Source organism: Loxodonta africana, chromosome 8 (assembly GCF_030014295.1).
Source record: "Loxodonta africana isolate mLoxAfr1 chromosome 8, mLoxAfr1.hap2, whole genome shotgun sequence".
In the NCBI taxonomy this organism is placed as follows: Eukaryota; Metazoa; Chordata; class Mammalia; order Proboscidea; family Elephantidae; genus Loxodonta; species Loxodonta africana.
In genome coordinates this window covers 83825848-83842308 of record NC_087349.1, presented here as the reverse complement: position 1 = coordinate 83842308, position 16461 = coordinate 83825848, and the positions used below count along the sequence as shown (strand labels likewise).

The following is a 16461-nucleotide window of genomic DNA, read 5'->3' as shown; positions in this document are numbered from 1 at the left end:
GGCGCCAGGGCCTAGCTACGCGGCTCTCCGAAACACTGCCATTTACAGAAAGTTTTGACGCGTACTTGCGATTTAAAATTACTTTGCTTGGCGTGAACACCCAATGCCACCTTTCTGTTCTCATCCACTCAACAAACACCAACCACGTGCCTAATGCACGAGTTAAAAACTGGGTGCCCGGCCCGGGCGGGGCGGGCCGGCGGAGGCCGACGACGCGACCCGACCACGTGCGGTCACCTGACCTGCGCGCCGGGCTGCTACTCGATCCCGGGACTCTAGCTTTAGGCCTCGCGGGCCGCCGGTTCCTCGCCGCCTAGAACGCGCCCCCAACCCACGCTGGTGCTCTCCCCGCTCAGCAAGGGCGGGTTTAGGAGCACGTCACCTGAGGACTGTTGCTGAGGCTGCTGCCGTCCCCCGCTCGCACCCCTGGCGCCGGGATGTTCATTCCAGCACCGGTCTCCAAAGCGGCACCGGCCTTGAAGGAAGAACTGACAAATGGTCATTGAGACGGTTCGCCTGAGGAGCGGCCTTCAGCCAGCACGCCCGACGAGTGCAGCGGCCAGAACAACTGAAGGCGCTCGGCCCCTCCCCTGTGACGTCATTTTCTCGCCGCGGAGAAGGGTCGTTTCTCTCTTGTCCCGCCCCCAGCGCGATGAGAGGCGGCGGTTTTACCCAATGGGATTTAAAGAGAGCGCGACGCGTCGCGTATGGCCTGGGAAGGCGGGACGATTGAAAAGCTGCCCCGAGAAAGGGAGGCGCGTTGGACCCTGGTACAGAGTGTTGAGTTCCAAAATGAAAGGAAAAAGATCAAAGAAAAGCCAGAACTTCTGTGAGATCCTGAGAGGGGGGTTAGCTGTGATTTGAGAGACCGAGTTGTTCTTTTCACTTGTAAGTACTGTTAAAAATAAAACACAGAAATTTGAACATAAGGTTTATTCTGAGCAGTTATTCTACATACATATTAAAAAAAAAAAAAAGAAAGAAGGAAAAAGAAGAACCTTAGTAGATTCCGACTCATAGCTACCCTATAGGTCACAGTAGAATTGCCCCATAGGGTTTCCAAGGAGCAGCTGGCCGACCTTTTGGTTAGCAGCCTAAGGCCTAACCACGCCCATGTGTTTATAAGCAGTATCTTTTGCATGTAGGGAGATCGTTTTGATTCCAGAAAAAGCAAATTGCTGGAAAGTAGGTACAATGGAGCTTATAAAGAAGAAGAGGGAGGAATATTGACGATCAAACATTAGCTAGCCTTAACATGATTGATTGGACCCTACCTTAGCCTACTTTACTGAGATCAAACGATAACAGGATTTTTCTGGCCTGGCTGCTGATAATTTGGCCCTCCACACACCTGCAGCCTGGAGACTTTTTGAGATTTAAATTAGGAGGTAATGGTATGATGGCTATCCTTTACTAGCTGGATAAGAGAAATTTACATTGCTATAGAACAGTTTCTGGCAGGCTTTTGCAGCTTGGGTGAGGCTTTTTATGGTTAATATTTGGTTTCGTGGGTAAGAAAAACCTTAAAATCAAAGTAAGATGTTGGTTATTAATTTTCTTCTTTAACACTGCTGAGAAAGTAAAATTAGCTCAGGTTGAGAAAGTAAAAATCTCCAGCAGATCATGAGGGATAACAGGCTTAGATAAAACCAGCTGTAAAACTGACAATGACAACGAATAAGGAAGACCGAAGAATTGATGCATTTGAATTATGGTGTTAGTGAGGGATGTTGGCTATATCATGCACTGCCAGAAGAACGAATAAATCTGTCTCGGAAGAATACTTCTTAACAGCAAGGATGGTGAGACTTCATCTCACGTACTTTGGACATGTTATCAGGAGGGACCAGTTCCTGGAGAAGGACATCATGCTTAGTAAAGTAGGGGTCAGCGAAGAAGAGGAAGACCCTAAATGAGAGTGGCTGCAACAATGGGCTCAAACATAACTGTTGTGAGGATGGCGCTGGATGGGACAGTTTCTGTGTTCTGTTGTACACAGGGTTGCTATGAGTTGGAACTGACTCAACAGCACCTAACAACAACAAAGCTAGTGATGCAGTGGCTAAGTGCTCAGCTGCTAACTGAAAAGCCCAGGGTTGGAACCCACCAGCAGCTACTCTGGACCTGGTGATCTGTTTCCAAAAATATTACAACCTAGCAAACCCTATGGGGCATTTCTACTCTGCATGGCGCACAACATCAACAACAAAGTTAACAGGAAACAGTGTTTCTTTTTAAGGACAAACTGCAGCTGAAAAGTATAACCTCCTTCTTTGAGGTGATTACTGTCAAACAGAGAAATTGATACCAGATATCTTGCTTTGATTTTCGGGTTTTCTTACTCATGAAACCAAAGGTTCACTTTAAAGAGATTCCTGACCAAAATTAACCTGCCAGCGGTTTGTCTTTCACCCAGAGTGGCAAATCCTTTCTTTTCAGTCGGAAGCCAGGCTTACTAAATTTGAATTTCAAAGGTATGGCTGGGTGGAGGGGCAGAGACCATCTTGTGAACTGATATCCTTTGACAGGGAAGCTATGAGTCGGCAGTGGGTTTAGTTTAGTGGGTCGGTAAAAGGAGAGGGCAGGGTTCAATCAGTCATGTTAAGATTAGCCAGTAGTTGATAATCTAATGTTTCTCCCTCTTCTTTATGAGCCTTATTGTACCTAGCTTCCTTGAGCCATTTTCTTTTTCTGGAATTGAAATAGTCTCCCTGTATGCATATGGAGCCCTGGTGACACTGCTAACCAGCCTCTCCTTGGAAACCCTATGGGGCAGTTCTACTGTCCTATAAACAAACAAAAAAAAAAACCCAAACCCGATTCCGACTCATAGCAACCCTATAGGACTTAGTAGAGCTGCCCCATAGTTTCCAGGGAGTGCCTGGTGGATTTGAACTGCCAACCTCTTGGTTAGCAGCCATAGCACTTAATCACTATGCCACTAGGGTTTCCTACTGTCTTATAGGGTTGCTATAAGTAGGAATTGGGTCCAGGGCAATGGGTTTGGTTTGATATTTGGTATATGCATATAGACTAACTGCTGAGAATAAACCTTATGTTCAAATTTTGATTATTTCTAACACTACTAACTACATTCTTACTCTTTGAGAAAACTTGTTCTTTGAAGTTGTAGGGGAAAAAACATCACAAGGTAAAAAGCTTTATTCAGCATATATCCAAAAAGGCAAAAATTGAGAAGCGGACAAACATGCTGCCCGAGTCTAAGGAAATATCACAGAATAAACAAGAATGGAAAAATGGACAAGCATGCTGCCATAGCCATGTCTGCCAGAGTCCAGAGAATGTTACAGAATAAGCAAGAATGGGAAAATGGACAAGCATGCTGCCACAGCCCTGTCTGCAGGAGTCCAAGGAAGGTTACAAAGTCATCAGTATATATTAACATTACAAATGGGCAAAACCATTGAAAACTTGGCCTTTTCACAGATTGGCTAGAAACTGATCTTACAGTTTGAATTGTCCCTCTCAACAATCATTGGTACAGGTTTCAGTAAGGTCTTCAATCATGAGAGTCTTCATTGGTCCAACAAATTTCTATTCACTAAATCTTAATAGAAAAAGATTAGATAAAAGCCTTCTGTGTTCTGTCTTATGTGAAAGGTTCCCTGAAAGATATTTTCCAAGATTATTCTATCTATTGTCTTTATCTCAGGGCCCAATTGAATTGTCCTTGTAAGTCCTTGTTAGCTCCAGGTGGGTCACATTCTCTATGCTCAAGGACAGGGAATAATGACTCCAATATTATTTCCTAAATCAAAGTCCACATAATTGTTGCCTTTTGAAATAACAGTGGTAAAATTAAAACATCCTGCTCTTGCCTGAAAGATCTAAATCACTTTTACACAGAGAAGCAGTCTCAATCTGTACCCAGGTGCAGAGCTTCAGATAAAGGGTTTCTGAAAACAACATTTCTTACCTTTGTAGTTTCCAAGGTACAGGACACTTCTCAGTCCAGACCTGAGGTTGATGGTACACACAGCTCTGCTTTGCTTTGAGCCTGTCAAAACTGTTTCATGTAAATTTTGCCTGAACTGTACCCCCAATCCTACAATAACTCTATTTTTTAGTTTTTACTGAACTCAGAGGTGCCTCATAGTTCCTCTGATGTGTAGAGTCTGTCTTTGCTGTGAGTCAAATCTGATTTTGTTGGGTTGCAGTTTTGTCCCTGGTGGTTTGGGGGATGATTGGGCTAGGGGTGAGCCTCGTTCCTGCCCACACATTTTGTTTGGGTTTTGGAAACCACAGACTCTACAGCAGCACAGGCAGTGACTGGTACAAACCAGTTTATTATCTTTAAAAATTTATTTTATTTTGAAGCAGCCCAATTTATGGAAGAGTTACAAATATAATACAAAGAACTTTTCCCCCAAACTGAGAGGATGTTGCCCATCTGATGGCCCATTACTCCAAATCCTTATTTGTATTTTCTACAGAGAAGAACATTCTCTTCTATAACCGCAATACAATCATCAAAATCAGACATAAATTCTGATGCATTACTACCATCTAATCCTCAGCCTCCATTCAAGTTTTGTTAATTTCCCGGTAATGTCCTTTAAAGGAAAAGGATCCAGTTAGAATCGTTGTTGCCTTTTGTTCTGGGATAAAATCATCACAAGGTTATAGTAAAGCAAGAAGAAAGATTTTACTCAGCATGTGTTCCCAGAGGCAAAAGTGGGAAACGGACAAGCATGCTGCCAGAGCTCTGTCTGTCCAAAGAATGTTACAGAATCATTCGTATATATTAACATTACGAATGGGTAAAATCATGAAAAGTTTCGCCTTTTCACAGATTGGCTAAAACCTGCTGAATCACTGTGATTCTACATTTTGAATTGCCTTTGTTAATAATCATTGGTACAAATTTCAGTAAGGGACAGCTGGGAGGGTCTTTACTGGTCCAGCAAATCTTACTACTTACAAATTGCTGATAGAAAAATATAAGAGTGGAAAATATAAGGGTCTTTGTGCTCTGTCTGAAGTATTTATGTGACATTTTCCCAAAAGATATTTTTCAAGATTGTCCTAGCTATTGTTTTTATACCTCAGGGCCCAGGCGATGTGTCCTTGTGAGTCCAGCTCCAGCTGAATAACATTCTTTACATTCAAGGACAGTTAATAATAGCTCCAATTGTAACTCCTAAGTCACTTTATAGTTCTTTAGTCGCTTTCAATCTGAAATGTTTTCTCAAGTCTTCCCTTGCCTTTTATCACCTTGACACTACTGAAGATCACAGACTATGTATTTTGTAGAATGTCATTTAATGTGAGTCTGTCTCATGTTTTCTCACTGGATTCAGGTCAGGATTATCACAGAGGTGATGCTGTGGTCTTACGGTATCTATCAGGTGGTTAACAATTTCAATTTGTCTCATTCCTTTTTTTTTTAATTATACTTTATGAGTCGGAATCAACTCGACGGCACTGGGTTTGGTTTTGGTTAGATGAAGGTTTACAGAGCAAACAAGTTTCTCATTGAAAAATAAATACACATATTGTTTTGTGACGTTGGTTGCCAACCCCACTACATGTCAACACTCTCCCCTTCTCGGCCTTGGGTTCTGGATTATCAGCTTTTCTGTCCCCTCCTGCCTTCTAGTCCTTTCCCCTGGGCTGAGGTGCCCATTTATTCTCATTTTGTTTTATGGGCCTGACTAATCTTTGGCTGAAGAGTGAACTTCAGGAGTGACTTCATTACTGAGCTATAAGAGTGTCCAGGGGCCATACTTTCAGGGTTTCTCCAGCCTCTGTCAGACCAGTAAGTTTGTTTTTTTTTGTGACTTAGAATTTCATTCTACATTTATCTCCAGCTCTGTCTGGGGCGCTCTATTGTGATCCTTGTCAGAGCAGTTGGTGGTGGTAGCCAGGCACCATCTGGTTGTGCTGGACTCAGTCTGATGGAGGCTATGGTAGTTGTGGTCCATTAATTCTTTGAACTAATCTTTCCCTTGTGTCTTTGGTTTTCTTCTTTCTCCCTTGCCCCTGAAGGGGTGAGACCATTGGAGTATCTCAGATGGCAGCTCATGATTTATTTACTTATTTTTATTATTGTACTTTAGATGAAAGTTTACAGAACAAACTAGCTTCTCATTAAACAATTAGTACACATACTGTTTTGTGACATTGGTTGCCAACCCCACGACATGTCAACACTCTCCCTTCTTGACCTTGGGTCCCACATTATTAGCTTTCCTGTCCCCTCCTGCCTTCTAGTCTTTGCTCCTGGGCTGGTGTGAACTTTTAATCTCCTTTTGTTTTGTGGGCCTGTCTAATCTTTGGCTGGAGGGGGAACCTCAGGAGTGACTTCAGTACTGAGCTATAATGGTGTCCAGGGGGCCATACTTTCAGGGTTTCTCCAGTCTCTGTCAGATCAGTAAGTATGGTCTTTTTTCTTTTTCTTTTTTTTTGAGTTAGACTTTTGTTCTGTGTGACCCCAATACTCCCCAGCATGTTTTCTCCTTTTTCAAAACGGGCAACTGAGAGCTTAACATAACTAAGGCCATGATGAACCTATAAGTTTTTCTCCTTCCTCTGCCTGCTTCCTCCTTCACATACCTTTGTTTTGACCTAATGTTAATGACTTTCTTTGTTTTAATCTGATGCAAATAACTTTGTTTTGTTTTGTCCGACCACCTGTGATTTACAACCCCCCACCCAGGTGTCTGATATGTATATCTTTAGCCTGATAAAGAGATGTCCAGCAGGTAGCTCTTTAGTCTGATAATTTTTTGTCACTATCTTGTGATGAATAACTCCTCCAGCCAGGCCATCTGTGAACTACAGAGACACTTGTAACCCTTGTAAGATTCTATATAAGCTCTAATGCAAAATTGCTCTTTGGGACTCCAGAGAGACAGCCTGTGTTGCTGCAGATCCCTGGTGATGTACACATCTCCTTAGTAAACTTTCTCACTCCTTCCGACTTGGAGTACATTTCATTGGCTCGACTGCTCCAGGTCATGGAACCTAATTGGGTGACATTCTGTATTTTTCTCCAGCTCTGTCTGGGACCCTCTATTGTGATCCCTGTCAGAGCAATTGGTGGTGGTAGCCTGGCACCATCTAGTTGTGCTGGGCTCAGCCTGGTGGAGGCTGTAGTACTTGTGGTCCCTCAGTCATTTGGACTAATCTTTCCCTTATGTCTTTGGTTTTCTTCATTCTCCCTTGCTCCAGATGGTGAGGGGGTGAGACTAGTGGAGTATCTTAGATGGCCACATACAAGCTTTTAAGAAACTAGATGCTACTCACCAAAGTAGAATGTAGAACATTTTCTTTATGAACTACATTATGCCAATTGAGCTAGATGTTCCCCGAGACCATGGTCCCCACACCCCTCAGTCCAGTAATGTAGTCCCTCAGGGAGTTTGGATGTGTCTATGGAGCTACCGTGACCTTGCCTTGGACAAGTTGTTCTGGCTTTCCCCGTGTTGTGTACCGTCTTACCCTTCATCAACGTTATCACTTATCTATTTTCTGTTTAGTGTTTTTCCCTTCCACTCCTCCCCACCTCGTAACCATCAAAAATTGTTTCTTTTTGTGTGTAAACCTCTCTGTGAGTTTTCATAGTAGTGGTCTCATACAATATTTGTCCTTTTGTGTGATTGACTTATTTCACTCAGCATAATGCCCTCTAGATTCATCCATGTCATGAGATGTTTTGCAGATTCCTCATTCTTAATTGTTGCATAGTATTCCATTTTGTGTACGTACCATAGTTTATCCATTCATCTGTTTATGGGTACCTAGGTTGTTTCCATTTTTTGCTATCGTGAATAATACTGCAGTGAACATGGGTGTGCATATGTCTATTTGTGTAATGTCTCTTATTTCTCTTGAGTATATTCCTAGGAGTGGAATTGCTTCTCTTTTAATGTTCACTTTCCGAGGCTTCTCCATTGTAATGTTACTTTTTCCCTTTTTGTTATTAGCATTTTGTGGGGAGATACTTTGAAACTATATAAAAATCTTTCTTCATAAAAATTTTATTCATTTATTTGTATCAGTATAGATTCATAGTTTTCAATTTTATTCAATGGGTTATAATCCATTACTATCATTTATTTTGATGCTCAACTTGTCCCCAATTTGACCAGTGGGAAACCTTTTAAGCTAGCTCCTTTTTCTTTTGATACATCCCATGATTCTTTGAGTATTTCTTTACTTTCTTGCCCCAAAGGGATGCTCCAGTCCTGGAATCAGCCATTCTCCAAAAAGCCCTGATTCCTTTTGGTGGTACTTAGAGGCCAAGATCTGGCCTTTTAAGTGTTGTTTGTTGTTACTAGGATGTTTTTGCACCTAGACCCTTTCATGAACATTGCTAGGAAATGTTTGTAAATATGAATGTATATACATACCTACATACATATTTACATATAGACAGATATGACCATGAGTTTACACTGATAATCACCTCTAATTCCAATCTAGTATCGTAAGATTCATGTTATAACTCCCTTGTTTGGTAGTGAGAAACCTGCCTCCCCCATTCTTAATTTATTTCCTTATTTGATCAATTTTTTTGTATTAACGCATGTCTCATTTGGCTCCTCCTCCATGCAAATAGCAATGTGCATGAGGACTTTGCTGGGATCAGAGAACGAAATAACAGGGGTGGCTGAAACTTAGTGAGGGTGACCATGGTGCTCGATGAGGGTGGAGAGGTGGGCAAGGCTCCTGGTTGAGATTGTCTAGATGGAGTACTGAGTGTGAGATGAGAGCCTAGGGCTAAGGCTTGCAGAACTTATAGTGCTCAGGTATATGCGTACCTACTGCTCCACAATTTCAACTCATAGGGACCCTATAGGATAGAGTAGAACTGCCCCATAGGGTTTCCAAGGCTGTAAATCTTCACGGAAGCAGATTGGCACAGCTTTCTCCTGCAGAGCAGCTGGTGGATTTGAACTGCGGACCTTTCAGTTAGCAGCTCTGTGATTAACCACTGTACCACCAGGGCTCCTTGGATTATGAGTAGTAGGTGGAAATCAGGAGCATGGCGTTACAGGAAGGAAACTTCTGGTTTTATAACAGAAGTACTTCTGCCTCCCTTTCCTCTTGTGACCCATCTTGATGTAACAGTGAAAATAAGAAAAAACATCATCTTTGACTATAGTGTGATATCCACAGTTCTGAACCACAATTTACGAAGACTGAAAGGACATGAAAGAAAAATTGTAAATTACTTAGCAGAGAGGAAGATCAAATTATATTCCTGCAAGGTGGACATAGATGTCCCCAGAGAAGCCTGAGAAGCCTGAGGAAGAGTCACCAGGAACCACAGAAGGGTGGTTTGAAAATCTATATAAGGTGCAGGTAGAACCTAGCTCCATAAACCCACCCAGTGAGGCAGTTGACTGTCCCTGCCTGACAGGATATAGGCTTAATTCTTGAAAAAATGGAATGAAAGGCTTCAGACTCCAGGACGTCAGGTAGGGAGGACAAGTTATGGTACTGACAAAAGAGGGACTGAGTAAAGATCTGCTTATTGAAGGGTGAGACAGTGTCCTATGCCTGAGCTCCAAGAATCCAGGCTTATAGTGCCCTCCTTCTAAGGGGCAGGAAATTGGAAGATTATTTTCTAGAGAAACAAACACCCTAGAAAACTACCTATGGATCTCCTTTAGGTCTCCGGCAAAAATAGTCGGCCATTCCCTCGTTATATGGTGAGGTTTTTTTTCATGTAAATTATTATCCACACAAGAAATTATTTGTACACAAAAAATATCATCAGCTTTTAAATGTCTCATTATAAATATAAATGCACAGCCAGGAACCAGGTATTTGAGGAAAGACTCCAATAGGAAAAAGCCAAGCAAACAAACAGAAAAAGAAGTCACAGGAAACAGAAATAACACCAAAAGTATAAAAATGTTAAAGAAACAAAAATATCCTCAGTAAGGATAACATGAAACAAGGGCATACTATAAAAAAGGGCAATCATAAAAAGAAAAGTACTCTTAAAGAGTTTAAACATACGATAATGGAAACAAATCCAACAGCAGTTTGGAAGAGAAAGTCAGGGAAATCACCTGGCAAGATTTGAATGGACTTGATCTTAAACCCGATTTTACATCTTTTTAATGAAAACCCAACCCAGTGCCGTGGAGTCAATTCCATAGTCTTTCTTATGATGGTGCCTTAATTGCCTGAGAAAGCCAAAAGCTTTCTAGTTGGTAAGGATAACATTTCAGACAATTTATCAGCACAGACTATTTTTTTAATTATTATTATTACTTCCAAAGTAGTTTGACACACATTGGGAAAGGAGAAAAGTTAGGAAGATAAAAAACGGACACAAGTATTTTGGAGTCCTTTGAGGCAATTGTAAAGAGGAAGAAGGTTACTTGAAGGACTCAGCAAGTGTTAAACGATGAAGCCTAAAAAATGTCCTTTAATATTATGAAATTATTGGGATTTAGTGAGAGCTGAAGGAACTCCCTGGTGGGGCAGTGGTTAAGTACTGGGCTGCCAACTGACAGGTCGGCGGTTCCAACCCAGCAGCCACTTGGTAGGATAAAGATGTGGCAGTCTGCTTCTGCAAAGATGACAGCTTTGGACACCCTATGGGGCACTTCTACTCTGTCCTATAGGGTCGCCAGGAGTCAGAATGGACTCCGCAGCAATGAGAGTGAGAGCTGGTTTGGTGACATTGGTGGCATGTAGGAGTAGACTGAGTTTTCTCAAGTCTTTGATATGTTAACAGTTCCCATCCATTGCCCTCCAGTTGATTCTGACTCATAGCGACCCTATAGGACAGAGTAGAACTGCCCCACAGGGTTTCCAAGGATGAAAACTTTTAGGGAAGCCAACTGCCCCATCCTTCTCCTCTGGAGCAGCTGGTGGGTTGGAACCGCTGACCTCTCGGTTAGCAGCAGAATGCTTAACCACTGCACTGCCAGGGCTCCTCTCTGTTAATAAAAATATAGTACCCTTAAAAGGCAGATTTTCTTCCAGATACCTCCTTTTCCATGGTCTCTGCAGCAAATCCAGGATTTCTGCTGTTAACAGTGTTAAGGTAAAGGGATATAAACTGTTTGGTTGAATCGTTTATTAAATGACTCGTTTTCTTTTAGTAATATTTTAATGTCAAAATAATTCACAGCTCAGAGTTTTTCATGAGGCTATTTATATGCCAAGTTTTTGAAAGTTTGGTCATATAGTCACAAATTGTAGTTACTGTCTTTTACAGGAATAATTTTTTCAAGATGCTAAAACTTCTATGTTCATGGTTTTCAAAGTATAAACTAAGTTGCTGTCATCCAAACAGTGGACATAACATTAACATATCAAATGTCTACAAAAAATGTAGATACTTTATAAGTATTATTGAAAAAAGGTAGTATGTCAATCCATTGGACTTTTACTCATCTTGGCATTGACGATTTTGTAGAACATTTTCAAACAAACGGACCCTAACTGGGACTTATGATGATAAAAATTACTAAGAAAAAAACTTATTATAACCTGCATTACACTGTCTACATACTTACTATAATGTGTTCTAGTCAGTTGCACAGCCTAAAAACAAAAGGCTAGTGTATCTCAAATATCTCATACAGTGCTGCATATTCCACATTGGAGATTACAAATTACATAATATAGCCATATTGTAATATTATATTCTTCTCTTAAAAAAAAATTAACTCGCCACATTTTTCAATGGAGTTCTACATTCAAAATCCTAGATAAGAATGTCCAGAATAGGCAAATCCATAAAGTATGGTGATACTTTTAAGCCTAGGGCCGGGGGTGGGGTTTGGAGGAAATTGTGGGGTGACTGCCATTAGGTAAGAGGTTTCTCTCTGGATATGAATGTTCTAAAACTGATTGTGATAATGTTGCACAATTCTGTTAACATATTAACCATTGAATGGTACATTTTAAATGAATGAATTGTATGATATCTGAATTATATCTCGATAAATTTTTATAAAAAAAAATTTTTATACACATTAAAAAAAACCCTACATAAATATACCCATCATTAGGCTTTCTCTAATTCCTTTTTTATTGAAAAGCTTTTTAGGGATCAAAACTACTATAAACTAATATAAAGAACAGAAAGAAAATGAAAATAGAAACATTGCTTCACAGATTTAAAAAATAACCATTATCTAACACGTTTAAAACAAGGAATGAATAAAACTGAACAGTCTATTTTAGGTTAAAAAATATTTAATATTATCAGATTAAAAATAATGATGGTGACAGCTTTACATGGCTCATTCCATACACAGTGTAAAGGGCAACACATTACTGTAAGGAAAGAAATGAGTAGTTGGGATTGTAAAAGATCACTGACCACATAAAACTAACCAATATGAAATCTGATGTATATTTAAAGCTGTAATTTCTACAAAACTTTTAGAGCTTACTGGGTTGAATATATATATTTGATGTGTCCTGCTAAGGAAAAAAAAATCATGTTATCTTTTTAATCCTTAAGAAGTTCAAGGTCAACACTGATATTATGGTACAACTCTCAGTGCTCTTCTAGTGATCTAGAAATTTATTGTAAATACCTTTATCTTTTGCTAGTTAATAATTCTTATTAGGATTTGATTTGATTTAATAGTAAGGATTGAAGAGACAGAATCCTTTTTTAACCACTGGGTAAAAGTGAAATAAATTAATGATGGGTGCTGAGCTGGACATTTTGCATTAAAAAGACAGTATATATTTAATTAGACTGAATATATTTCATGAGAAGCTGGGTACATTTTTAATTCCAAAAATCCATTTATGAAGTTGTGTGAATGCGTGTGTATGTGTGTGTGCTTTAACACACTCTGGGCTTACTTTTAAATGGAATACATTTGGCACTAAATGAAGCATATGAAGACAAGCAAAATGATGTGAGACGAAGCTGCTCCACCAGAGCTGCCTGTCTGGACTTGCAATTTATACTATTCCTTAGTACTTGACAGAACAGAAACAGACCAAACTACATAGCACTTCCATGATGTATGAAAATAGAATCTAGAGCTAAGATGAGGCTGCTTCACTGATGAGCCAGTCCCCTACTCTGCCATAATCACAATTACAAACGTGAAACTCATTCTAGAATTCATATTTTCATCAAATGCTGATAATTTTTCAAGTTGTCTTGCTAGATATGTTCCTGGCTATGTGGCCAGCTAAAATAGGGTCGTCTATTCAAGTAAAGAAAACCATATAAAAGAAACATTTATTTTGCAAGGATCTTATTTTACTTAAAACTTTCTTTAAAAAAACAAAACAAAACTGTAAACCAAAACTTTGTAACCAAAATCTTGAAACAAAGCACTGATGGCCACATTTTCGAATCTCTGATGAGTCTTGAAGTCCACTCATTTTTCATGTTTCAAGGGTCTCTTCATTTGCGCCACAAGTATCAACAACACAAATTAAACAACTTGTCACTGGGAAAGCACGGACTTTGGAGTTGGCGACCCATTTGTCTGTTTCAGTATTATATTCAAGGATGTGTCCTAAACGACCCACACCTTGAAAACCAGCCAAGACATAAACTATAGAGCCAACTGCTGCACATTTCACTGTTACACCCTTCCATGGCATTGGTGAGACCATCTTCCATTCATTTAATTTAATATCGTAATACTCCACGTTGTCCAGACCACCTTCAAAAGAATACAAGATAAGCAACAAGGAAAAGTATAAGGACAATTGTACGAAGATCTCTTAAAGGAATATATTTTGTATTTTCCCAACATTTTATTTGAAAAATTTCAAACACACAGAAAAGTTGTAATAAGTTTACAACGAATGCCCACATGCCCACCACCTAAATTCTACCATTAACATTTTACTAGTCTTCAATAAAATATAAATTAAGTTTTTTGTTTTAGAATCATAAATATTGATATTTATTCTACAAAATGAAAAATGTTCTATCTATTCTGGAAAATCAAGAAGTAAACTGATCAGTGGATTAACTCAATTATAATTATTCAAATGTCTTTATGTCCCTCTTTTTTTTTTAAATTTATCTTTCAGCAGTTTATAGAAAATATCAATAGATGGGGACAGGAGAAGAGAAAAGTTATTTCTTTGTTATACTTAAGTAACACTTAAAGGTACTGGATTAAATGAAGTTTGTGGGCTATCTCTAGATTGAGTCTAGATTCCCCATTATTTAAGACAATTACTAAGATTTTTCAGCATACTATTATTTAAGACAATAAAGAGGTCAAATTTACTCATTTTAAAAATAGCAATGTTTAAAAATATTTAGAAACTTGGCCATTCAGTGCTGGAATACCAGTCCTAAAACCTGTATTTAAAAAAATTTTGAAGGTGTAAATTGTTTTATTGCTCAACAGTTTGTAAGCTGTTATGATACCATTCCCCAGGGGGTATCTGGAAATGTGTGAGAGCCATCTGAGATTGTCACAATGCCTGGAGGCCATTACTGACATTTCATGGGCAAGGATGTTAAATGTCCTGCAATGTTTCATAAAATATGCTAGTTTCCAGAAAGTATAAAAATAGGTAGAATGATGTATGTGGTAAATGCTTGCCTCTAGATTTTAAGCAATGCTTCAATAATTGGCGTTAACGAAGTATCAGCTGACTCACTGGGAAAGTTGAACAGTGAATTAACATCACATACCTAAACCATTCTGACCTCCCACAGCAAATATCTTGTCCTTTACAAATACCAGTCCATGATTCTTCCTGGCCTCAATCATTGGACACAATTCAGTCCACCTGAAAAAAAGTATTTTAGTGTGCTTGCTCATAGGAAGTAAAAGGACAAGTCATTTATTAGAGGAGTCTGTTATCCCAATTAAGTACTCCTTTACCACTGATTTGTGCACATACACACAAACACACATATACAGAGAAATGGCTAGAAGGCTAGAAAACCAAAGTTTAACAGTGATTATTATAGATGGGGTAAACAGGGATTTCATTCCTTTCAACTCGGGATATGAGAGGACATAAGAAGTAGAGAATATCTGCAGACAATTAACATGTCTTAGGAAGAAATCTATTTCCTGTGGCTCACAATAACTTCCAAACTTGTAAAACAGGAACAAAAAAAGAAGAGGCAGATACTTAGAGAATAGAAAGCACTTATTCTGCCACACGTGCTTTTAATTAATGTTTACGTACAATTTAATAAGACACTAACTTATCATAGGCCTGCAGCAAACAGTAACATCTGTCACTTTCACACATCCAGCCTCAAGTCTGCACTGTGACTTCAGGCAGCTCTGGTGGTGGAAGTACTCACCATAATTCTGTCATGTTTAACTATTTATGAGCATGTTGTGTTTACAGCCACTATTATAAATAATGAAATTGAGAATATAAATGTGGACACAACTGTTGGAAGATGCTAAAGTTCACAGGTAGCAGCTTGATACACATACACAGACAACTGTCTAACTATTTTTGATATGAGATTCAATCCCTTCTTCTGCATATGCTCCCACACACACACCTGACAGTTGTGACTATGAAGGTGGTACTGGCACATAGGTCTGGGCTCTTAATAGCTAAAATAAACTACCACCACCAACAAAAGGGAAACTTGGCATAAATGTAACTTCCTAAAATGGTTATTTATGTCTCTTCTTTAAAACAACTTGATAAATTTAACTTTCTAAAACATAAATTGGGGCATGATTATTAACTCTGAAGACATTAACAATTTTTGTTTTATATTTATGTATTGCCTTTTTTTATGGTACTTTAATTTTTTTTTTTTTAGATGGTTTACAGGGCAAATTAGTTTCTCATTAAACAATATGCATATTGTTTTGTGGTATCGGCTGCCCACCCCACGTGTCAACACTCTCCCTTCTCGACCGTGGGTTCCCGAATACCAGCTTTCCTGTCCCCTCCTGCCTACTCGTCCTTGCCCCCTGGGCTGGTGTGCCCCTTTAGTCTCGTTTTGTTCTACAGGCCTATCTAATCTTTGGCTGATGGGTGAACCTCAGGAGTATGTATTGCTTTTTGTTTTAAAAATGGTTTGAGAGAAGCCACTCTCGTTTTCAGAGCACTCTGTGGGGTGAAGTGGGCAGGCATTGCTGTTTTCAGAATAAAGACGTGTTCATCCAGGGGAAAAGGGCAGCCTTTAGCTGGGAAGTGGGAGAGCCAGGACTAGGGCTCCGCTGCCTCTCTGCACACTGAGCGCCCACAGTGCACTAAAGACTGCATTTGACTTGGAAAAATTCAATTTACATACCTCTTTCTTCTTCAGATATGTCAGTGATGTAAAGTGAAGAAAAAGTCAGTGAATGCATGTTTTTATGTCTATCTACATTTCCTGAAAGTTTACAAATAAGGAAGTTTCATAAAATACACTTCCTCTACCTCACGTGCAGAACACCTGCTAAGGCCCTGCTCTGCTCTCTCCAACCTCAAGTTTAGCGCTTAGAAGCTTTTCTTAAAGGTCCATCTGCTTAAAATGTGCCATTTTTCATAGGCTTAAGT

General features: G+C 39.5%; 2 protein-coding genes across 6 annotated transcripts in view; both read right to left on the bottom strand.

The window, feature by feature from the left end:
* Nucleotides 1-592, bottom strand: part of NUP42 (nucleoporin 42) — a 29407-nt gene extending 28815 nt beyond the window's left edge. For both annotated transcript variants that reach the window (XM_003407081.4, XM_064290070.1), the window contains exon 1: nt 383-592. In XM_003407081.4, coding sequence (XP_003407129.1) covers nt 383-503 — 121 coding nt within the window. In that variant the 5' untranslated portion in view covers nt 504-592. The remainder of the gene's footprint in view (nt 1-382) is intronic.
* A 6398-nt stretch (nt 593-6990) lies between these two features.
* Nucleotides 6991-16461, bottom strand: part of KLHL7 (kelch like family member 7) — a 127539-nt gene continuing 118068 nt past the window's right edge. For 2 of the 4 annotated variants that reach the window (XM_010587217.3, XM_010587218.3), the window contains exons 10-11: nt 14630-14727; nt 6993-13637 (exon numbers count right to left, since the gene is read on the bottom strand). In XM_010587217.3, the coding sequence (XP_010585519.1) occupies nt 13354-13637; nt 14630-14727 (382 nt within the window). In that variant the 3' untranslated portion in view covers nt 6993-13353. Of the gene's footprint in view, nt 13638-14629; nt 14728-16461 lie in introns of all 4 variants that reach the window. The other 2 variants (XM_023544356.2, XM_003407082.4) reach the window with 2 other exon arrangements.